Source organism: Procambarus clarkii, chromosome 41 (genome assembly GCF_040958095.1).
Source record: "Procambarus clarkii isolate CNS0578487 chromosome 41, FALCON_Pclarkii_2.0, whole genome shotgun sequence".
Lineage (NCBI taxonomy): Eukaryota > Metazoa > Arthropoda > Malacostraca > Decapoda > Cambaridae > Procambarus > Procambarus clarkii.
The window spans coordinates 12,941,577-12,967,408 of NC_091190.1; the positions used below are offsets into that span (position 1 = coordinate 12,941,577).

A 25,832-nucleotide genomic window follows, 5' to 3' on the forward strand; every position below is an offset into this window, starting at 1 on the left:
ATCTACCCTCCTTCCCGGCCCAGGGTTCGATCCCGGATGAAACACTAGCGAGGCAGAGGGCGTGCGTGCTACCACTGCACCAAAATGCACATCGAGATTCTGTTCTTGTGACACCTGACGCGATCGGGACCGCGAATTCGATTCGGTCGTATAACCTCAATATTTACCCATCGTTTCTTCACGTTATTGTGGTTTTCACTGTGCATACCTATTGTCCTGGACGTAAAGTGGTGGGTTTGTTGGGCAGATATCTCGCCAGACACTCATCAACTGATATCAACGTGATATCAACGTGATATCAACTTGAGGTGTACAACACAGAACACGAAACAGTGGATACAAACTGGAGAAGTTTAGTCAGCTCAAAAAATACAACAACACCTGAAAAAATACAGCAACAACAGCACCTCCCCCCCCCCATCCGTCCAACAGCAGCAACACAACCAGGCACTTTGTGTAAAAACTGGAAAAAAAGGATTTTTTTGTTTCATTTCAACTAGAAACAGTTTTTACAGCCCCCAATACGGGGAGCTCTATGAACGTCCCGTGAAACAGCAAGTAATTGGCCATTGAACTCCGTACCGAAGGTAACATGGCAAGCAATTGTCTATTGAACTCTGTACTCAAATAAAATCCATTCGCACAAATGGATAGACACACGCAGGGGCAACAGCAGCAGCAGCAGCAGCAGCAGCGGGCACCAGCCTCTGAGTGGGCAGCAGCTGCCTTGCACCTTGACTGTTACAAGGAACAGTTGTCTACAGTACAAGCTACGTGCACTCACTACTGTATTTTGCGTGTAGTGGAGGTCGTACGTAGTGGAGGTCGTGCGTAGTGGAAGTCGTACGTAGTGGAGATTGTACCTAGTGGAGGTCGTGCGTAGTGGAGGTCGTACGTAGTGGAGGTCGTGCGTAGTGGAGGTCGTACGTAGTGGAGATTGTACGTAGTGGAAGTCGTACGTAGCGGAGGTCGTACGTAGCGGAGGTCGTATGTAGCGGAGGTCATACTGTACATAGCGGAGGTCGTACGTAACAGGTCGTACATAGCAGAGGTCGTACATAGCGGAGGTCGTACGTAGCAGAGGTCGTACGTAGTGGAGGCGGGTACGTGTCCCCACTACTCACGACCATCAGTATAGTAATACAAAAATATTGGATAAAATCATCTCCAACAGACTTGTTGATCAGCGAGACCGAGCCCCATAGTCCCCGCCCCCCCCTTGACCAGTACTGCTTTGGTAATGGGCGGACCCCAGCAGCACCGGCGCCCACCACCCATTTACGTGCGCACTAACGAAACCCGTACATCTTTCCCCCGCCCTCTGGCACCCTAGTCGGTATTTATTAAACAGTTTACGAACTTCGAGATCTTACAACCCAAGATTATTAACGTTAATAAACCTCGTATAGCGGTTTACAGCTCATAAAGTGATTAATAAATGTAAACTCAACCGCCACAGTTGAGCAAAAATGCACAATAGCTTCGTAAACCAGGTTTGAGAACTACTTAATGATCAGGAGGCACTCCAGTCTTACAGACTGGAGTGCCTCAGGGGTCAACCAGGACCTAATTGACCCCTGACCCTAATGGACAGCAATTGACCCCCAATGGAATTGTGCAATACTTGCACAATTCCAGCGGTGACAAGTGTTTAGTTTATTTCCTTGTGTCACTTTACACGTCACAAACACAGCCTATGACAGCCTTAACAACACCGTAATTACTGAATTAGACAAGCACCACAAATGGCTTCTAGCACACACAAGGCTAACAAGCACCTGCCAAGGTTAACGAGCAAAGGAAGATCCGGAAAGAAGAATCCACGACCATCATCGTCATCGGAATCTTTTTAAGAAATCATTTCAGAAACGACAAGAGTGGAAATAGTGAGGGGAGGTGGGGGAGGGAGGACGTGTGGGTTGGTTGCTATTGTTGGGGGTGTAGTTGTGGTGGAGAGGGGGGGGGTAGGGGGTTAGAGTGGAGGGGTTTGAAGTGGAAAGATAGGGGGTGGTTGTGGTTGTTGTGTGGGGGGGGGGGGGGGGGGAAGGGGGGAATGAAAATTGTATGCAAAATATATATCAGACGTTATAATGAACTTTTCTGTCAGCCCTTTTGGAGGAGGGTGAAGGAGTGTGTGCTTTCCTTAAGGGGAGGTGGGTGAGTGTTCCCCTAAGGGAAGATGGGTGAGCATCTGAGCCCCTTAAGGGAAGGTGGGTAACACTAATATTGTAGTGTCCACCCACTCTCAAAGCCACAGACCAATATCCCGACATTCAATGATCACAACACACACACACCAGATGAATAATGAATACAACTAGATGAATACAGTGTCAGCAAGGCGGACAGCTCGCCTGCTATCATAACTTACACTATATTCCCCCCATTTCCAAACTTTTACCATCATCTATAACTCTCCATATTCTTTACTCCCAAAACCTCCTTCTCCCCCCCCCCCAAAAAAAAAAAACCTCATATCATTAATTTTATGTTCCTCTCCCAGTACCGTCCGGTACATGCCCCCCTTCCCCACCAGAGGGTACAGGTACACGGCCCCAGTAACACCCGGTACCTGTACCTCCGGCGGTGCATGGCGTCCTGGAAGCCTTTGTCTCAGGTCTGAATTACACCCATTAGTATTGACCGGATTCTTAACGATGGGAGGGGGTCGCTGTGACCTCTGACCGTGGCCTGGATGGGACGGGTGAGAGGGGAGTGGGAGAGAGAGGGAGGGGAGTGGAGGGTAGGGAAGGAAGGAAGGGAGGGCAGGGAAAGGAAGGTAAGGGTGAAATAAACTTTAAGGTAACATGTCATGAAAGAGGAAGATTGTCTTATTTTTATATTTAAGTATAAATGGCTGTTCCTTTCATCTACACATTAACACCCCCCTCCCGCCCCTCTCCTTCCCTCCTATTTCAATAGCATAATTATACCCATCTACGTCCATATTTAGTCCTTCAATTGCAACAATTACTCCACTTCCAAAGACTTTCAACTCTCCCCTCATTCCTCCACCCCCCCCTAAATTAGTTCTTCCTTCCCTACTACAACTTGTTCGTCATCCACTACCACAATTGGTTCGTCATCCACTACCATAATTGGTTCGTCATCCACTACCACAATTCGTTCAGTCATCCACTACCACAATTAGTTACTTCTACAGCAATTAGCTGTACCTCGAATATCCAATTAATCCTTTGTTCATGACCTATAATTAATCCTTCTCTTCTGCCAAAATTAATTCTACTATCACTTCCACAACATATCCTGTTTCCTACTTTCAACGTTAATACTTCTTCCACTATCAAAAGCTCTCCTTCTATTCTCTATAATTACCTCTTCCTCCACTAGGTACTATTAATCCTTACCTCAATACCATAATTAATCCTAACTCTAATACAACAATTAATCCTTTAATATAAAAATAAGTCTCTCTCTCTCTCTCTCTCTCTCTCTCCCTCTCTCTCTCTCTCTCTCAAAAATAAGCTCTATATCTTACTACAAACGATGGGATTCTTAAATTCAAATATAAATAATTTTAGAGCGTTTGAAGGAAGCAAAAGTGTTAGTTTGAATGAAACTGTTCAAATTGCTAATTTTGAAAGAACTGTGTAATGTAAATAAATGTTGATAACATAATTAAGACGGAAATTAACTACATATTTGAAAATAGACTGAAAGGGCAAACGAGTATTTTGCATAATGTTCGACACATAAAATTATTACACAAAAGGTGTTTTTTAAAGCCATCAAACAACAGCCCGAAAGGGCCATTGACAGGTAATGAAGACATGGTAATTACCTGTGCTAATTATTACATTGAAGAAGAGACTCGCATCAATATCGTGACCTTTGACCTTTAGGAAGGGAGAAAAGCAGTAATTATTTTGGGAATGAGAGCCCCTATTCAAGGTCTCAAGGAGACGGTCGGAATTCCTATAGCATAATGTTGGAATATAGGCCTATAGGGTGTTGAGGGTGTATTGGTTGTTGGGTCCCAAGGAGGGTGTTTTCTCGCCGTTAAACAAGCAACAAGACTTTATAACCGGTTTTCACTATAGCAGGTTTTAAAGAGGTCGAGAGAGAGAGGTCGAGAGGTCGAGAGAGAGGACGAGAAAGAGGTCGAGAGAGAGAGAGAGAGAGAGAGAGAGAGAGAGAGAGAGAGAGAGAGAGAGAGAGAGAGAGAGAGAGAGAGAGAGAGAGAGAGAGAGAGAGAGAGAGGGGGGGGGGTAAGTGGCAGGGGGAAGGAAAGTTAACTGGGTGAGAGGGGAAGAGAAGGGAGAGAGGAGTCAGAGAGCAGTAAACAATTACCAACACAAAACACCAATCCCCTTAGATGCCAATGTCGCCTCGGTGTCTCAGAATGATCAAAGCCTGTAAGATATCCTTCACGACACCATTACCAGACCAGAAAGCTATCGCTGTCAAAGGAATCAGATTCACCGAGGAACATACCACTTATAAGTCTGCACTAAAGCCCCTTGATGGGATATAAATAGAAAAAGGTGCGATATGAGGACAGTGCCCAACCACTTGGTCAACTGAGGCTCGATCCCCAACCACGAGGCCGTCGCTCTACCGACCAATTTGAGTAGTTGGACAATACGAATTAAAGAAACACTTGGGAAAGCAACATTTCTTGATTATTCCTAACAATCAAGGTGTTCTACGAGGAAGTGCAAGATGGTTGACGGAACAAGGCAGTTGAAGCAGTCAAATGAAGATCTGTGTTGCCGTAAGCGGCCAGGAGTTGACGGCTCGGCGCCGAAGACTGAAAAGGCGGGATCTAAGAGCCAACGCTCAATCCTGCAGGCTCAAAAAGCTTAGGATGGAGGCCCCAGGAGGCAGGTCAGGTCAGATCTCACGTTGAGTGCTACTGTGGTAGGGTAATAGTTGATTGGCTGTCGACCTCTCACACTGTTATGGAGGGGATGACGGGTAACCAATTAGGGGTCTGTAATCTTGAAAAGGTTACGGACCCCTAATTCGTTCAGTCATTGTCCGAGGTTAATGGTCTGAGAGCTTATTTGTTTCTCGACGTTATCTCTTTCTTTGATGGTGAAGACGATGGTGACGATGACATGCCTATCATTATCTGCCGTTCTCCTCTCTCTCTCTCTTTCTCTTTCTCTCTTTCTCTCTGTCTCTCTGTCTCTCTGTCTCTCTGTCTCTCGCTCTCTCCTTCCCTCGTGAAACCATTCTTTACTGACCTCCGTAATGTCGGCCTGGAGATCTTAAGTCTAAAAGTTCGGCATTAGCATATCGGAGCTCAAAACTTAAGGCACTCTTTAAGTCCGGAAAAGTTAGGGGAAACACGTCTCTCTTCGTCGCCGGAAATCGGCGATCTTTTCCCGCCAAATTTTCGCGCCTACTGCACCACGCTACTTCAGCCGTGAAATACAATTTGAAGTATTAGCGAGACTATGATGACTGTGTACAAGACGCCCCGTGTATATCTCGCAGAACTAGCAGAAATAAGTAAGCTATGTAGTTAGCGTAGCCGGGCCACTATCGCATGATTCCGGGTTCGATTCCCGTGAAGGTTTTAGGTGTTTCGTCAACTTTAATTGCATCTGACGTCTCTGTTCACCTGGTAGTAAATAGTTACTAGGGAGTTGGGCAGCTGTTGAGAACTGCCTCCTGAGGAAGGTTTGCTCAGCAGGTTTGAGCAAGCTTGACAACAGAAAAAAATTCTCAATCGACTTGAAAATGGTCCAGGACGGACCGAAACGTCGTCATCCCTTCACCTTTTTATGTGTGGTCTGGTCAACTTACTTTAGCCACGTTATTGTGACTCATCGCCTGCAACAGAAAAAAAGTTTCAGTAACGTGTAGAAAGCGAACGTCTTAAACTTTATATAAAACAACGTGCTTAAGAAAAGAAGATTTTTACTGTATAGCGTCTGCATAAAATCAAATATTTATATATTATTTTTTTTATGTTCAATATTCAGCATTTGTTGTTTAATTTTCTGTACCCTTTTCACCTTATATTCTTCGTTTCTACGTTCTCTCACCCTCTATCTCTCACGCCTCATCTGATCTCATCTTTCCAGAGAGCAGTATCGGAGACAAAGGTAATTATGAGGAGGAAGCACTAAGCCAGTATGAGTGTAGAGAAGCACATAGAGGACTCTGGTGGTGCCAGCACAACACCTCCGTGTACACCGTAAGCTTCTATCATATGAGCGCTCCTCAAGTATTCCAACTCAACTATATCATTCTCTCTCTCGCTGTATACACACATAAACACAAACACTCACATTCAACACCGAGGAAACACATTACGACGAATTTATTACCATCTCCCGGACTCGCAACGAAGGAAATTTGCAGCTCGAAATATGCAAATTCGGAATAATTTCGCTTTTGATGGTGTAGCAGACATGATACCGGGCGAGATCTGGCTCTTCTTGATAGGGCTCCAGGCACGACTCTCTTACAGAACTGCTTGTTCTTGATGATGTAAGAGCCTTGGTTCGCGAAGAATGGCATCACACCTCCAGAATGTATAACAAGGACGGCTCCAGGCCGAAACGTGTTCTCATTGGTGCAGAAGATGTGGTAACACTTGTATCGCACGCTGTCTGTATTTACTATTTGCATCTGCAAAATCGAGCTATTAGCTCTTGGACCCTGCCTTTCTAACCAATATATTTATCCTCTATGTCTACTACATATATTTCTAACACACCCACACGCACACATTCCCAGGAAGCAGCTTGTAGCCGCTGTCTAACTCCCAGGTACCTATTTATTGCTAGATAAACAGGTGCATCAGGGTGAAAGAAACTTTGCCCATTTATTTCGGGGAAAAACACACACACACACACACAAACAAATCTCCAAGATGCAGGTCACAACAGCTGTCTAACTCTCAAGTACCAATATTACTGCTAGGTAAACAGATGCATCAGATCAAATAAAACGCTGCCCCAATTGTTTCTGTCCGAGCTGGGGGACTGAACCTGGATCTCCCGATTGTGAGCAAATGGCGTAGCCCACTGGACCACGGGACCCCTGTGAGTCGGGGGTGTGGGGGATCCCCTTGTTACAGTGCTCCTCTGCATCACTCTTACCAGTGACACGAGCATGTCTGTGTTCCTGGATGATCGTAATCTGACAGGCAGATCACACTCTGTACCAGACAATCTCCAGCGGCTGAAGCTCCAGAAACAGCAGTTGAGAGATTCTTCCTTATCCCCTTGTAATATCTCAACAACTATTCCAAGATGTATTAAGTACCATTGAGTTCCATTATCACTGGTAGAGATCAGATAAGATCTACATCAGCAGGTGGTTCAGACTCCCTGAGACAGGCTTGACTCCTTGTCAAGCCTGAGCAGTGCTTGAGCAGTAGTTGCAGCTAAATGTCTACTAAACTGTTTTTGAAAAGCTGTAATTATGCTGCTTAATCTGGCATGATGCCATCACAGTCAATTATAGAGTTCTCATTATCTTGTGTTCATAAGGCTTTGTTGAAGTTCTTGATAGCATCTACCTTGACAAACTCATCAGTTCTTTCATGCATTCGGAGGTCAACATGAGTTGGGCTGCAGGTTCAATAAACTCGGATTCCATCATTCAACATTTAGTTATATCTGAACCTGGTTTTGAAGGCAAGGAGGATAAAAATGTCTTGGGAGATGATAGCAATTAAGGGTGACACAGTTAATAATAATTAATGTGTCAACTTTGAAGATAATTACACCTTTGAGCGTAATGAGTGTGGCATATATAGCTGCGTCTGGAGCGTCGACTGTCTGAAGGGTCGACTGTCTGGAGCGTCGACTGTCTGTAGCGTCGACTGTCTGGAGCGTCGACTGTCTGTAGCGTCGACTGTCTGGAGCGTCGACTGTCTGTAACGTCGACTGTCTGGAGCGTCGACTGTCTGGAGCGTCGACTGTCTGGAGCGTCGATTAATTTGAGACAGAAGATGAAACAAGGAAAATATATAAAACGAGAAAAACCCCTCTGTAAGAAAGTTTTTTTTTTTTACTTTCTCTTTGTCATCGAGGTGATGACAAAGAGAGAGTTTAAGTCCAACGGTGTCAACGGTGTCGACCTGTCCCACCTGACACCCCAAGCTTAGTTCACCCGAACGTCTGAACATTGGAAGCTCGCAAAATTCCCGCTTGTTAATCTCTGGTTGATTGTGTGGCGAATCTTTCCGTTTTTAGTTTCTTTTTAAACTAATGTGGTTGAATAATCTTTTGTTGTGTTTTGTTTAGAGTTGGGAACAGTTATGGGAATTTATTTTACCTGATTGATAGAGATTAAGCCACCCAAGTTTCGGGAATTATTCTACTCCTCAAACCCAGCCTGGAGGTCCAGGCTCGATCCAACAGGCTGTTGCTTGGAGCGGCTGGCAGACCCCCAGCCCGTCCTCCTAAGGTTGCCCAACGTCAAGAAACTGACGTATTAAAGTCCCTATCCTAACCTACCAAATGACCCCCAAACAGAAAACTGGACAGTATGTCAATTTCGCGAGCCGCTACTATTTTCTAGTACGACAATTTTTGGCCTTAAGTAGAGTGTACGTCAAAATGAGACGTTCTATAAGGAGGACGAGTTGCAGACCCACATAGCCACTACAACCCGCATAGTCTGGCACTTCTTGCAGGAACTTCTCTAATTGCTTCTTGAAGAAGTCCACCTTTGTTGTGGCAATAGTTCTTATACTTTCTGGGGAGAGTATTGGGCAGTCGTGGACCACTGATGCTCATTGGACCATTCTTATTCTTTTATGTTTTTTATATATATCACTTCACTGAATCGTTTGTTTTCTTAATAAAACACACAAGCCCCTACTGAAGTTATTGTTACTGTTGGCCGGAGGCTATACACGGGAGAGGTGTACCCAGCTTGTGTGTGTATATATACACAGTTTATTTCAGACTTGGTCATAGGAGACATCTCCCGTCACGCAGGGTGCAGTCGCACCTCCACAGATCTCCAGTATCATATATTGATACTGGTAATGGCTCAAAAGGGCCACCACTTACGGGCTATTCATGCCCGTGCCACCTTTTGGGTGGCTTAATCATCATCAATCAATCAATCAGACTTGGTCTTACGGGATCACCATAGCCCGTGCTACATGGACACTTCGTTCTAAGTAGCTAAATCTAAAACCACAACAACAAGACCTGGTCTGTGTTGAGGTCTAACGTGTACTTGTTGCTCTTACCAACTATGATAACCCCCCCCCCAGAGATTGGCAGGTGTTAAGCCCAACACCAGAATCCACAGGTGTTGTCCCTACCAACATCTGTCGGCCACTTAAATATAGCAACACTCTGTGTTTTGTATATATACAAATATATTTGTTGTGAGCAAATGGCTCACAGAAAATTTGTGAAATATTATATATAATCACTTTAATACACACCACACATGCCGCTCACAAGGAGGTCCCCATCAATGGATTTTTTCCTTCCCGCCAAGATAAAATAACTCCTAGAGTGTTTTTCTCCATAGCGGTTGGCAGCTCGTGCAGTGGCTCACGCTGTGTCTGTTAATGACAGCTATATGGGTCAGGGGGCGAAGGTGTGTGTGGGAGGCAGGCAGCCCTGGCAAGACTTTTACTGTTACGCTATAATCAATACCGCTTTGTATTTGTTCCCTATGAGTGAGAGAGAGAGAGAGAGAGAGAGACAGAGAGAGAGAGAGAGAGAGAGAGAGAGAGAGAGAGAGAGAGAGAGAGAGAGAGAGAGAGAGAGAGAGAGAGAGAGAGAGAGAGAGAGAGAGAGAGAGAGAGAGAGAGAGAGAGAGAGAGAGAGAGAGAGAGAGAGAGAGAGAGAGAGAGAGAGAGAGAGAGAGAGAGAGAGAGAGAGAGAGAGAGACAGAGACAGAGAGAGAAAGAGAGAGAGAGAGAGAGAGAGAGAGAGAGAGAGAGAGAGAGAGAGAGAGAGAGAGAGAGAGAGAGAGAGAGAGAGAGAGAGAGAGAGAGAGAGAGACAGACAGAGACAGAGAGAGAGAGAGAGAGAGAGAGAGAGAGAGAGAGAGAGAGAGAGAGAGAGAGAGAGAGAGAGAGAGACACACACTCACGTAGACGAGTCTCTGACCTCTCATGCTACAATCAGCGGGACTTTATTATAGACGACGGAGGGGAACTAAAGTTAATAAAGAAAAATACATCTGGAAATCTCAAAAATGTGGATTTGATATTTTTAACACAAGACTTAATAGATAAGCGATTCTTTTCTTTGCATCTTCCGTAACATGGTTGGTTTAATGACGGTGAATACCATGTATAAGGCCAGAGTTGGAATAATGTGTAAATGCAGAGTGTTCTTTCAGTAGTAATACCTTTTTTTTCAGTGTATGAGAGTTAAACCTCTTCAAAATGCTTCATCGGATTCTAGCACCTAATTAAATATATCCGGCATCGCAAGTATTGATATTAACACTGAATTGGTGTTATTCAGGGCGATAAAATCTCCCTAAGTGCTACATTAAGCACGGCACGGTGGCTCCATTGTGAAAACTATCAAATTCCAATTACCAAAAAAATATGCATAAATTATTGTGCATTCATAATTAGTTAACTCGACAATATTCAGGACTATTCAATTTAAATTATAAGCAACAAGATATTAATATTTAGTATTCCGAATTGTATATCTGCCCACAATATTGTTAGGATTAGTTGGTGTTGACGAGCGGCCAAGGATAACACTGAATCTATCTTGAGGTTATCTTGAGATGATTTCGAGGCTTAGCGTCCCCGCGGCTTCGGTCCTCGACCAGGCCTCTATTTTGTTGTTGGCCTCTATTTTTTAAATATATAAATATATTTAAAAAAATATATTTATATATATTCACTTTTCATATAATACAGTAAAATTAATTTGTGTGATAATGTTTGCATTTTTAAGTGTCGGAATGTTAGTGACCTGATTGGGTTTGTGAGGGATAACTCCCACTTACGTCATAAAGCTTACATATTTTCTTTTCTATTTTTTTTCAGAATGTTGGCTGGATTATGTCCTGCACGCCTGGGCGAGGGCGCTGGCAGGTGCCGCGCCTCTCCCTGAGCCTTGGACTCACAGTAGAAATTTACGAAAGCTAAGCCTCACAGAAGATCAATACCCTTTGAAGAGTCTTTGATCTGCCACAATCCAGAGGAGCCTTTGATCCCGAGGAAAACATGTTCTCCGCTATTTTATAAGGAGCGGCAGTAGTGAAGACGCGAGGTAGTCTCGCTCTCGTGTTGACGCGGCAGTAAACATAATAAATTCCTTTGAAAGTAGTCTCTCCATTGTGGTGGAGGTCGGCCAGGAGCCCGCAGCCACGATGAACTCGACGCTGTACCTTGACTACGACACCAACGGTACTCTCTTCCCCCTGAACTGCTCGTACCTGAACGTGAGCGACTCGGAGGCGGCGCAGAACTGCTCGCTGGGGGTGTTCTCCGGCGAGGTCTCCCCCATCCACATGGTGGCCAACATCGTCATGCAGACGTGCTACGCCGTGGCCTTCCTGGTGGGGCTGTGCGGCAACACCCTCGTCATCTACGTCGTCACCAGGTTCTCCAAGATGCAGACGGTCACCAACCTCTACATCGTCAACCTGGCCATCGCCGACGAGCTCTTCGTGGTTGGGATCCCGTTCCTGATGATCACGTCGGTGCTGGGCTACTGGGCCTTCGGCACCTTCATGTGCAAGCTGTACATGATCACGACGTCGCTCAACCAGTTCACCAGCTCGCTCTTCCTGACCATCATGAGCGCCGACCGGTACATCGCCGTCTGCCACCCCATCAGTTCCCCCAAGTTCCGGACGCCCATGATCTCCAAGCTGGTGTCCCTGACGGCCTGGACCACCTCGGCCCTCATGATCGTCCCGGTCTTCATGTACTCCAACACGCTCGAGTACAACGACCTCGTCAACTGCAACATATTCTGGCCCGACAGTTTCGGCATCAGCGGCCAGTTCGTCTTCACGCTCTACTCCTTCGTCCTGGCCTTCGGGATCCCCCTCGTCCTCATCTTCATCTTCTACGCGCTGGTGCTGCAGAAACTCAAGTCCGTGGGACCCAAGACCCGGTCCAAAGAGAAGAAGAAGAGCCACAGGAAGGTGACGAAGATGGTGCTGACGGTGATCTCCGTGTACGTCATGTGCTGGCTGCCGTACTGGGTGCTGCAGCTGGCGCTCATCTTCAGTCCCCCGGGCGAGGGCCAGAGTCCCTTCATGGTCATCCTCTTCCTCATCTCCTCCTGCCTCTCCTACATCAACTCCGCCATCAACCCCATCCTCTACGCCTTCCTCAGCGAGAACTTCAAGAAGAGCTTCATGAAGGCGTGCATCTGCGCCACCAGGAAGGACGCTAACAGCTCCCTGGCGGTCGAGAACTCGGTCTTCCCGCGCCGTCGCGGTGGTTCGTCGCGTCCCAAGAACGCCAAGACCAACGAAATGGAGTCGAACGACGCCTTCACGACGCAGTGCACCAGGGACGAGCTCACCACCGCCATCACCATGACCACCAGGTCCACCGTCAGCCAGGTGGCCAGGGAGAACGGCACCGAGATCCCCACCTCCCAGCTCTGAACACCCACCGTCACCTCACGCCACTAAAAATGTAATGTAACATTGAAGAAAACATCAGATACCAAATGATAATGCAGTTATAATTCTTTTAACTTGTTACATTTACTAGAGTACACACACACACACACACACACACACACACACACACACACACACACACACACACACACACACACACACACACACACACACACATACACATACACATACACACACACACACACACACACACACGCAGTGTCTGTCTGATAGCTGAGTGGACAACGCTCTGGACTCGTAATCCTAGGGTCATATACATATACACGTGTACACAATACTGGAAAAAGAGAAAATCCAGGGGGGACACATGATTTTAACACACAAAATACTCAGGGAGGGGGAAATTAGCAGAATATCCAAGGGGGTAGACTATATGACGAGAGGAGCACGAATGCGGGAAGATATTCGGGTACTAATTTTCCACACTAGCCGCTCACAATATCAGCCCGAGTGCCACACTAGTTGAGAAATAGAGTGAATTGATAGAGGCAAATGCCACACACGGACTCAAATCCAGATATATGAAAGAATCCAAACGGTAAGAGAATTAGATGAGAGGCGGGACTAAAGAGCCGAAGCCCAACCCCAGGAAGTACAGCTAAGCACTTCTCAGTACGCGCTCACACGAATATATATATATATATATATATATATATATATATATATATATATATATATATATATATATATATATATATATATATATATATATATATATATAATTATATATATAATCCAAACTAATCCAGCCAACACACCCCAACATCCTACTCATAACGGTAATCACCCAATCGTTACGTGGCAAATGCCGACCAATCACCATTCAACGGGAGGTCCTCGCGTTACCTAACGACCCATCCACCGCCCCCTGAAGGGGATTAAGGGCCATTCGCAGTTTAAAGAAGCACCAGGTCGGCTCTTAAAGGGGGTTTGAACTCCACTTCGCCTAATGGCACGTGATCTAAGTGTCAGGGAGCTGCAGGTAAGGGTGATTGTAGGGGGAGGGAGGTGTAACAAAGGGGGAAGTGGTAATGGAGAGCAATGAGAAAGACAATTGATTGAGACAAAGATGAGGAAGAGGCAGATGTTTAAGAGACGGGTGAGTAGGTGAATCAGGTGTTGGAAGTAAATAGGTGTGTCAAGGATACAGGTGTGAAGAGGGGACATATATGTAGCTGGGCCATGTGTAAAGAGGAAACATGGAAAAGGAACAGATACAATAAATATGTCTGAGAAGAGAAGGGGTAGATAAAACAAGATGTAGATGGGGTAGATGTATAATAAGAGACAAGATTAATAAGGAATTCAGTAAAGAGAGAGAGAAAAAAAACAGATACGTGGATGAGACAGCTATACCGAAAGAAAATATCTTCGACGTTCAACTGGCAGCTATAAACATTAAAAAATATATATGAACTAAAGTAGAACGGCAGGCAAAGTTGTCATCCCCTTTTCTAGAGCAAATAAAAAGGAAAAAAAAACAATTTTGCCATATACTCTTAAAAAAATTATTTAAGTTTCTCCAGAACTGTAAAGTGAACTGCGCATCAGTGCCAGCCTGAGGACCATGTTCACTTACGTGTTCACTTACGAAACCCGTAATCTTAGGAAATATTATCTCAAAATTAACTTTCCGAAATAATTAAATTTCATAGACATTTTTTACACGAGAAATTAAACCTGTTTTCAAAGAATATTTGAAAAAAAGTAACTAAGAAAATGTCCACGAAAAAATTATTTTTACGTTAAGAAGATATTTCAAAGAAAAATAACTTGAGCGAAAAAGCGAATTGAAAAAAAAATAAGCAATTTCTAGGGCAAACATTTAATTTGCAGCGAAATATGTAATTTCGTTAAAACTACAGAGGATAAGTAAGAGACGTCTCACTCCTGTTTACATAACCGGCCTTTCTAGGGAAATGTGGCCTGGGCTGGGCTGCTGGACGAATGGAAAAGGGGGGGGGGGAAGGAAGGACAGAGGAGAAGGAGGAAAGGATAGGGAAGTAGGCAAGAGAAGGGGAAGACAAGGAAAAAGGAGAGGAAAATGAGATGGGGTGGATAAGTGGGAGGAGGACAGAAGAGGGTATGGGGCGGGAAACAGGAGAAGGTTGAGGGAAGTGGAATGACAGGGTGAGAGGAGGACAGGGAGTAAATTAGTGTAAAAAGAGTAGAGGACAGGAGAGCGGATAGTATCTTAATATAGAACAAGAGATTAGAGGAGAAAGACCACATAAAAATGAATAAAATGAAGAAATTAAAGAAACCAGGAATTTGAGATCAAATATGATAAATGCAGAAGGAGATAGATATTGAAAACACGCAAGAGAGGAAGACAGGGTGTCAGTACGTTAGAAATAGATAATAAGGCGCATGAAAAGGGTTAGTAGAGACAAATCTATCACGTTTCCATCCAATAGTCCTGAATATGTCTTCGTAATCCTGTTCCTATCGTCATTAATTCCCCATTTAACTGGATTAAATTCTAGCAGTCATATTTTCAGACCCAGTCCCGAGCGAGATAGAAATCAATTTGCAGGTTTTCACAATCCCGCTTTGCTGCGATGTTTCGCATTAGTTATGCATCATCTGCAAGTATTAATTATGGTAATGAAGGAGTCAGTTTCACATATCAAGTCGTTGGCATGGGTCCTAGTATCGATCCCTGCGGTACTTAACTCGTAATCTCTCTTCCCCCCCCCCCCACTCTGAAAACTCATGCTCTCACCCTTATCTTTGATCCCTACCTGAGAGGTACTCCATTTACGTTAAACTCTTCCAAATACACAAGCCTACTTCTCTAGCTTGTGTAAAACTTTATCAAATGATTTCTGACAATCGAGGACTATGAAGTTTGGTCCTCGCGGCCGAGCGGACAGTGTTCTAGAGTCGCAGTCCACGAATCCGGGATCAATTTACGGCCGAGGCAGAAACAAATGGGCAGTTTCTTTCACTTGGCCCCCGTGCTCACCTAGCAGTAAATAGGATCCTAGGAGTTAGCTTTTGCGGGCGGCATTCTGGGTCTGTCTTGGTGTGTGAGAAAAATATTATATATAACCTCTCCAGACACAAGTACTTAACATACACACTCACACACAACAATTGTAGCTTATTAAACTGAGTTCAGAGTTGCAGGAGACTACACGCCACCTAGTGGCAGACTTCCGTACCAACACCAACTATGCGCCTCCTAGTGGCAGACTTCCGTACCAACACCAACTATGCGCCTCCTAGTGGCAGACTTCCGTACCAACACCAACTATGCGCCTCCTAGTGGCAGACTTCCGTACCAACACCAACTATGCGCCTCCTAGTGGCAGACTTCCGTACCAACACCTACTTTTTTACTCTATTAATGTCAGCTTGATACAAATTTTCAACAATTAGCGCCCATAACCTAAATCAAGCGTGATACAATCGGTCCATAAGACTAAGATAATACACTGTTTATTTTGCAACACAATAATTTGGCAGTTTGAACATAATTTACATGTACAGTAATGGGCTCCAGGAGCCTGACTCGCAGTCATATGTTGCAGTAAATAGATAAACGGGCGATAAATTTATATATATATATATATATATATATATATATATATATATATATATATATATATATATATATATATATATATGGCTTGTATTGTATCGAGGTCAACTACTGCATCCCAAGGATACAATCCCACAACAGTTGCGCTGTAACCGGGGTCCTATTTACTGCTAGGTGAATAGAGGAATTAGGTGAATGGGGGAACGAGTGAAAGGAGAAGAGGTGGAGAGAGACTAAAGATGGGAAGAGAGAGAGAAGAAGAAGAAAGAACGAGTGGAGAGGAAGTGGAAAGATGAAAAAAGACATGTAGAGAGGGGAAGGGAGAGAGAGAGAGATGGGACAGGGGACTGAGAAGCAAAGACTGCTCCCTGGGGAGAGGGAAGGTTGTACACAGTACGGATGGGCTCCTCCAGGGAGGTCAGGTAAAAGCTCCACTACAGTGTACGAACAGCCAAGCAACAGCAAGACCCCCAACAGGGAACAGAACACGGACACACAATACTGAAACATGCACAAGAGACGACTATAACCGGAAGGGGGACAAATAGGAGTAGTAGAGATACCAAAAAGAGAGATAACAGCGTGAATGAGATAACAAGATACCACAAAACTTTCTCTATTTATAAATCCAAGAACGGGTGACGTCTCTCCTAAGGACAGAACGGCGCTCGTGTAATTAGACCTCTTTGATGTCCTTTTTTCATTACTGTTATGATGACTCGGGAGGTTTGTTTTCTCGGGGGCGAGTGGGCGAGAGGAGAGAGTGAGAGAGAGAGTGATGAGAGACTGAGAGAGAGAGAGAGAGAGAGAGAGAGAGAGAGAGAGAGAGAGAGAGAGAGAGAGAGAGAGAGAGAGAGAGAGAGAGAGAGAGAGAGAGAGAGAGAGAGAGAGAGCGACATACATGGAGACAGCCCGCTACAAGAGAAGAGTCGTATAGTGTCTTGCATTACATATACATTATATATAACGGTATAGAGGCAGTGCGCAATGTTGATGCGAGGAACACTGACCTAGCAGCAACTCAAGCAACTGAACTACCTCTAGAAAACCCGTAACGAGAAAAAGTTTAGAGGAAGAAGTATAATTTATCTTCAAGACAGAGGCAGAAACAGTAAACAAGAATATATAGTTAGGAACCAAAATATATTTCCCGAGATGGGGCTTCTTGAAGCAGAGAACGGTATAGAGAGAACAATCGACATTAACGAATGTCGTTATCGGTTTTAGAATGAAGGCAAGTTGAGCCAATAAGCGCTAAGTTCTCCTGCATTGTCCAGTGCATTCACTGTGAAAAAACACACCACACAGCATACGCCACACAGGAGAGGATAGAGTACTTGGCACAACAATTTGATTTGTTCCTAATGACATAATTCCACTGGTAAACAAATATATGACCAGGACTCGAACCTGCGTTACCAGGGGTTCATCCCACTGTTGTACCCAGTACTGATACCTCTCCAGCAGCCGTTACCTATAGAGGTGTGTCGGTGATGGGGCTCAACATGCTGCCACATGAGCTCCAGGATCAACCACTGGAGCGGTAGCAGTGGTACTGTGTACGCCAGTGGGGTCAGCCCTGCTCAGGCAGGTTCGAATCCTGGTCGGGGTCATATAGTTATTATATTATATATGTTAAGTGAAGGTAATAATGACCAGAACTTGGTGTTATTCAGGAGCTGCTGCCCTCGGGAGACACACTGCTGGACGTCGCGTCTGCTGGCACTGTAGTTCTGCTGGACGTCGTGTCTGCTGGCATTGTGGTTCTGCTGGACGTCGCGTCTGCTGGCATTGTGGTTCTGCTGGACGTCGCGTCTGCTGGCATTGTGGTTCTGCTGGACGTCGCGTCTGCTGGCATTGTGGTTCTGCTGGACGTCGCGTCTGCTGGCATTGAGGTTTTGCTGGACGTCGTGTCTGCTGGCACTGTAGTTCTGCTGGACGTCGTGTCTGCTGGAACTGGTATTTCTATATCTAGGTTGAAATAGTCGATTCCTTTTTTGGCGACGAGACTGGTCGCTATTTAAACGACTGAGCTTAAAACTGAAAATCATTGTGGAAAAAATACTCAAAATCTGCTCGGCGTTATGGAATATGAAGCCTGCATCAAACTTTAACCATAAAAAGAGAAGCAGTTTCCTCTGTGCCTCTTGCGGGGGAGATGAATGGAGTTTCTGCCTTGCACCGTAGAACATGGAAGTGGTTTCTGCTTGACAGCAGAACATGCACGTGGTTTCAAGACTCCAACATGACCAAATGCTAAATGACATTCGAGGTTTCACTTTGATGCCGCAAAATATAACTGGAATTCTGTCGTTATTTAGTATTGTGAGATGACTCCAAAAGTCATCTTCGTTCGAGGGGTGAAGAAAAAGAAATAAATAACTGTAGAATGTATTACACACATTATAAAATTACCCAAAATTCAGAATTTTCAGGTCCAAATTCACATATATTCCCCCGGAAGCCACTTGAAGCTTCATCAGTAACTCAGTTTAGAGACATCACGTCCCACACCCCGTCCCACACGTCCCACACCACGTCCCACATTCCACCATAAGTTTCACATTTTATTACGTGCATCACCCAAAATTCCAACCACCATGATTCTTTAAAAAGTACCAAGTGCCACTTTACTGTTAGATATCCAAACGCGATCTGAACTTTCAGGTTCAAGACACAAGTTTATGTTTCAGGTTCAAAGCACTTTTTATGTTCTGTGTTTCAGATGCTATTTTACGTTCTAGGTTATCGAAATTACTTTTCTTTCTTGGTTTCATAAGCTCCGGGTTCTTGACACCATTGAGGGCTCCTTACATCTGACCAGACATCTCCACACAAGTTTTATATTACGGATAAACCTTGTGTGTGTGTCTATTTCCATTACAGACGAAATATGTATATATATATATATATATTCTCAGACACGACCTTGACATCAAAACATTCTTAGAATGTACAGACTAAATTATAACTGCTACATATCTAAGTTTTCACTGTTGACCAGACCACACACTAGAAGGTGAAGAGACGACGACGTTTCGGTCCGTCCTGGACCATTCTCAAGTCGATTGTGTTCCATTCGACCATTCACAATCGACTTGAGAATGGTCCAGGACGGACCGAAACGTCGTCGTCCCTTCAATTTCTAGTGTGTGGTCTGGTCAGCATACTTCAGCCACGTTATTGTGACTCATCGCCTGCATAAGTTTTCACTCACAGGTCTGATTTTGCCTTCAGACAACTTATGTGTTTCCGCCAAAATCTCATCTTGAGTAATTTGCGAGCGCTCCAGAGATTGTCTCCGGGCTACTCAACATGTAATAGACGACTTTTAGGTTCCGATTTAACGAAACGAACTGAACCTTCAATATCCGGACGACCTAATACGTCCTCCTGACCTGTCAATTTCTGGATTAGCCGGAACTTTCATTCTCCAAACTTTCAGTCTCTGGAGTACCGAAGGCTTCCTAGACTTTTGTCAAGATAAGTTCCCATGACTTTTACATTATATTTTTGAGATCTCCTCAGACTTCTTTCCTAATTCAAATTACTCGGACAGATTTTGCAATTGAATTTTGTGATGGACTTTTTATGAACCAGAAAGACATTTTCTTGAGAAGCTGAACGCTAAAATAGATATTTATGCTAGTTATCACTGACAAAAGTCTTCGCTGATTTTCCGTTTAACTGCATTACACTGCAGAGAGAAAGAGAGAGAGAGAGAGAGAAAGAGAAAGAGAGAGAGAGAGAGAGAGAGAGAGAGAGAGAGAGAGAGAGAGAGAGAGAGAGAGAGAGAGAGAGAGAGAGAGAGAGAGAGAGAGAGAGAGAGAGAGAGAAAGAGAGAGTAATTAATGTGAGAAAAGAGATACTTCATATCTCTAGCGACTTCCTCGTCCTGATGGGAACTGAAGACCTTGTCACCTAGCTTCCTCGTCCTGATGGGAACTGAAGACCTTGTCACCTAGCTTCCTCGTCTAGGTGGGTACGGCAAACACCCACGGGCTCACCATAGCCCGTGCTACTTGGAACTTTTTGTTTCAAGTAGCGAATCTTAAACAACAACGATAATCACCTAGTTTTCTCGCCCTATTAGCGAGTATTGAATTTAATTAAAGATATATGATCAAACTATCGCCACGTCCACCAGAGTGAATCGTCAAGTTCTTTTGCTGCAATTCACTCGACCTTAACATCAATGTGTCCAATGAATCAGAATTTGTAGTGTGTCTTACAGATTAATGTTAGCGGTTGGACTTGAGAACAAATGACAGAAGTGATCGAACGTTCCAATGAGGTGGATAAATGCTTCAAATTAAAATCCCCGCGCCCTCTATCTCTCTGTTTTCACAACTGCAGAGAAATCTTGCTTTTTTTTCTTTGTTATTTTCGATACAAATAAAAGTATGAAGGGCTTTTGGTGGATGAGGATTTAAATTGAACTGACTATTATGCTGGAAGCTTTCAGTAGGTTGCAAAGATCCCAAATCAAAAGCCAATTCTTATAATGACTGATGCTTCGGCTCTTGTCGTTGACCCTTGAGCGACCTGGACGCCTCTTGGCCTCAGCCGGGGGCCCTGGAGGTCGATGTCTTCTGGCCTCCGTCGAGGGCCCTGGAGGTCGATGGCTTCTTGCCTCCATTGAGGGCCCTGCAGGTAGATGTCCTTCTGGCCTCCATCGAGGGCTCTGGAGGTCGATGTCTTCTGGTCTCCGTCGAGGGCCCTGGAGGTCGATGTCTTCTAGCCTCCGTCGAGGGCCCTGAAGGTCGATGCCTTCTAGCCTCCGTCGAGGGCCCTGGAGGTCGATGGCTTCTGGCCTCAGCCGTGGCCCCCCTAGAGGTCGATGTCTTCTGGCCCCCGTCGTGGGCCCGTGGAACATACCCGAGTGTATGAGTGAAGTCCACAAGTGAGCGCAGCATCCAGCAAGGTGCTCGGGCTGTCCTATAAGACACCAGCAACACAAAAGGAACACCAACAACATCTTATAGAAAAGTAAGGATTTTTTTTTAGCAGCAGCCCCCTCCCTCCCCCCCCCCCCAAAAAAAATACATCTGTCGACACTAGTTTTGTTAATCAAACACGAGGATATTTTTGTGTTTTTTTCGTTTGCAAATGTATGTGTATACACGAGTGTTCATTAATTTATTAAAGGTTCATTACGAATACAGACGGAGGGCAGGTAGTGAGGGGCAACTCCGCTTGGATTGTTTATACGCGTGTGTGTGTGTGTGTGTGTGTGTGTGTGTGTGTGTGTGTGTGTGTGTGTGTGTGTGTGTGTGTGTGTGTGTAATTACCCACACACACACCTCCGTGGGTAATGTCTTCTGGCTGCATATGCATATATATATATATATATATATATATATATATATATATATATATATATATATATATATATATATATATATATATATATATATATATATATATATGTCGTACCTAGTAGCCAGAACGCACTTCTCGGCCTACTATGCAAGGCCCGATTTGCCTAATAAGCCAAGTTTTCATGAATTAATTGTTTTTCGACTACCTAACCTACCTAACCTAACCTAACCTAGCTTTTTAGGCTACCTAACCTAACCTAATCCTATAAAGATAGGTTAGGTTAGGTTAGGGAGGGTTGGTTAGGTTCGGTCATATATCTACGTTAATTTAAACTCCAATAAAAAAAAATTGACCTCATACATAATGAAATGGGTAGCTTTATCATTTCATAAGAAAAAAATTAGAGAAAATATGTTAATTCAGGAAAACTTGGCTATTAGGCAAATCGGGCCTTGTATAGTAGGCCGAGAAGTGCGTTCTGGCTACTAGGTACGACATATATATATATATATATATATATATATATATATATATATATATATATATATATATATATATATATATATATATATATATATATATATATGCATGCAGGCCGAGGCCAACCCCGACAAGCGGGTCACATGCAGGAGGAGGCCACAACAACCTGTGTGGTCACAAGCCCCTCAAGAGGGGGGAGGTCGGTGAGGTCAGCTGGACCGTGAGGCTCGACAGAAAACCAATTGGAACCTTACAGCACAAAATTGTCAAAAACAAATTTCTGAGCCGATGGTCAGAAACAGAAATGTTCAGAGCGACGGAGAATTTGTGGCATTTTATTGGCTTGGTCAGGATGATGGACGGCCCGTTGAAGAGTTGGTACAATATTGAATGTGGCACATGAGACCTGAATACAATATAGCTCTTCGTTTAATACAAAATTGTGTACCGTCCCGCCCAGGAGACTATTATACGAGCCAAGAGGAAACCTGGAAAACGGGGAAATTATATATGAATGTATATAGGAATATCTCTAGGACAGGAAGCAGTGAGTGAGGGAAGAGCAGTCATGAACGTGTCTTGGCAAGGGATTAACTACTTCGTTTATATTACACGTTAAAGGCTTCCTAGTACATGCACTCGTTCATATCACTCTCAGAGTACGAGGCAAAGTTAACATGAAGAGTTGTGGCAGTGACAGACTGTGAGAAAGAGGACAATACAAATTTGAGAGTGTGAAAATTGGCACTTGGGATCTCAACGCTGTAAATTGCAGTTATGAATGTAGGAGCAGTGTAATAATAGGGAGACGTCTTACCTTCTCAGAGAAGGGAAAGCCACCTGGGGATCCACATATACAAGAACCTTTGCTTTACAAAGATCTACTCAACTGTACATTAGCAGAATGCCAGTTGAAGCATAGCAAGACTGGCAAATGGTTGCCTTCAATATTTTATAGAAATAAGCCTTCAGAACAATGTATGCGGCTCCGTTCTCGAGTACGCAGCCGTGGCATGAAACCCACGCCCACAGAAACGCACAATAAAGCTAAAGAAAGTTCAGATACATGCAACAATACTTATCCTGGAATTGAGAGGAACACACAACAGTGAAAGGTTCAGAGAGCTGCGCCTCGTCACACAGGAGGGCAGGAAGAGGGGAGGAGACATGATAGCGACATACCCGATTATAACGGGAATCAAAATGAGCGAAAAAACAATGTTCTAAATGGGAAATAGTGAAACGTGAATATATTGATAGGAAACTGGAAACGCAAATGAGTCACAGTTGTTTGAATCAACTTTTGAGGAGTAAGAGCTTCATACAAGACAACTTATATACCCAATTTAAAACGAAAATACGCTTAATTATTTCGAAGAAAGTTGTTGCTTAACAAACCACCAACTGGAAGGCCAGGCTTAGGAGGATGAAAGTGAATCTGGGCGAGTACGCGAGCGCACGCGCGCACATTGATATGACTAGATAAAAATAATAGGTCGTGACTCAGCACATTAGATAACCGACGGTTAGAAAGGCGGGGTCCAAGAGCTAACAGCTCGATCCTGAAGATACAAATAGTAAATATACATGGGTAAATATACACACTCGAGGAACAGAGTCACTGGAGAGTGAAGATACTGGTGAAGGAGGCTGTGAGCCACGGCTGATAACATATTGGCGGATCACTGAAGAACACATCACTGAGGACGGGAGGACATGCACGCCAAAGCTTTCTTTCCTCTTCTTTCTTCGTATCTACACCATTCTGCATATTTATCTTCTGCTCCCTCTTAGACCTCATCTAAGTCTTCCTCTTACGCCTCTTCCCCTACCTTTTCCACCCCATTCTTTGAACAGGAAACTCGGCATAGCAACCAGGTGGGCCGAAAGAGCAGAGCTCAACCCCCCGCAAGCATAGGTGCATACATATACAGAGTCTGGAGGAATACAAATGCCGCGAGTGTGTAAGCTGGAATGGTAAGCTCAGAAAGCACTCTGGGAGCGAGGCTTTACCCCATGCAGAGTCCTCAGGTCAATGGACCCCCAATGGTCCTTGTCCTCTCAGAGCGCTCCACGACCAGACAGTTCAGTGGATTCTAGACCCTGGCGCTCTCGCGTTACGGGGATCATCCTTGTGGGGTTGGAAAAAGGGCCGTGTATAGGCACCGCTCGCACTACTTTCTTCACCAGCGGCGCCGTGATGGGTCACGCGGTCTTGACTTCCGCCTCTTCCAGTCCTTCTCTCTCCGTCTGGCTCAGCGGTGATGGCTGCTCTCTCACCTGAGGAGAAATGTTTATTCTGTGGAAAGCCCTCTCCTAGCTTGCCAGCCCTCACCCTGACACCCTCTCTTAGCCAGCCCTCACCCTGACACCCCTGACACCCTCTCCTAGCCAGCCCTGACCGTGACGTACTTCCCCCAGGTGATCCAGTACGATACACAACCACTCAGGATGCCAAGGCTATGTTGTTGTTGTTAAAGATTCGCTACCTGGAACAAAGTTCCAAGTAGCACGGGCTATGGTGAGCCCGTTGTGTTGCCAAGCTAACGAGACGACTGGCAACGAGAGACTCCACAGGCTGGTCTGAAAAACTACTAACGTATCCGGACAAAATGTGCTGTTAAGAGTAGGGAACAGAGGACGACCCTGACTGACCACTGTGAGAGGGAGCCAGCTTCCTGCATCCAAAAAGTAGAAAGATTTGGGGAATATTTATAAAATCAAATCCAACCTGTGTAGAATAGCGCCAGAAACTTCAGTAAAAGAACCTGCAGAAAGCTTTGTCACTATTTTAGACCCACTTTTGACTAAATAAAGATGAGGGGACATGATAACGACATTCAAAGTTCTGCATCGTAGAACTGAACGAAGGGATGCTGGAGAAAACTGGAGACTGGAAAAAAAAACTGGAAAATTTTAAATAGAGGAAATTTTCATTACACTATTAATGATTCGAAACGCAGGGCTTGAGAGCTGACGCTCGACCCTGGGGACACATCTAGGTGAGTACACACACACGAGAGATCATGAGTGGAAATGTCGTGGTTGGTTCAGTACATTACTGGGGAAAGTGCTGGTAATTAGTGCTTATAGGCAATGTACCTTGAGGGAGGGAGAGAGAGAGAAGAGAGAGAGAGAGAGAGAAGAGAGAGAAGAGAGAGAGAGAGAGAGAGAAGAGAGAGAAGAGAGAGAGAGAGAGAGAGAGAGAGAGAGAGAGAGAGAGAGAGAGAGAGAGAGAGAGAGAGAGAGAGAGAGAGAGAGAGAGAGAGAGAGAGAAAGAGAGAGAATAGACAGGCAGGTGAGAAGGGAGCAAAGAACATAGGCAAGATGTCCTCCGTAATAACCCCCCCCCCCCCCTCACACAAGAACTTTGCAGGATGCGTCTATTTCTTCACTTGATCTCTTCATTTACTTGATCTCTTCCTTAGCTTGATCTCTTCTCTTACTTGATCTCTTCATTTACTTGATCTCTTCATTTACTTGATCTCTTCCTTCACTTGATCTTTTCATTTACTTGATCTCTTCAATTCACTTGATCTCTTCATTCACTTGATCTCTTCATCTACTTGATCTCTTCTTTCGCTTGATCTCTTCATTCACTTGATCTCTTCATCTACTTGATCTCTTCATTCACTTGATCTCTTCATTTACTTGATCTCTTCATTCACTTTATGAAAGGGAACTCCCAACTCTCTCTCTCTCTGCCTCTCTCTCCCTCACAACACTCACATAACTCACAGGATAATATCCTCTCATAAGTAACTCGCGTTTCTTACAAATATCAAACCTTTTCCAATCACAATTGGCTTAAAAGTCTACCATGAATCCAACAGTTTATCTTTGCAAAGTAAAGCTTGGAGGGGAAAGACCAAATTAAATACCAAGGACAGTG

The 25,832-nt window shown here is 44.5% G+C and overlaps 1 protein-coding gene across 1 annotated transcript; it reads left to right on the forward strand.

Moving 5' to 3' along the window:
* The first annotated feature begins 10,981 nt into the window (after positions 1-10,981).
* Positions 10,982-13,198, forward strand: LOC123761260 (somatostatin receptor type 2-like). Its single transcript, XM_045747199.2, has one exon. It carries the CDS (start codon positions 11,299-11,301, stop codon positions 12,550-12,552), a length of 1,254 nt encoding a protein of 417 aa, XP_045603155.2. The 5' UTR covers positions 10,982-11,298; the 3' UTR covers positions 12,553-13,198.
* The last annotated feature ends 12,634 nt before the right edge of the window (positions 13,199-25,832 follow it).

Bases quoted from the DNA above. Each gene is read 5' to 3' on its own strand.
- LOC123761260 (XM_045747199.2), top strand. From the start codon at position 11,299: ATGAACTCGACGCTGTACCTTGACTACGACACCAACGGTACTCTCTTC.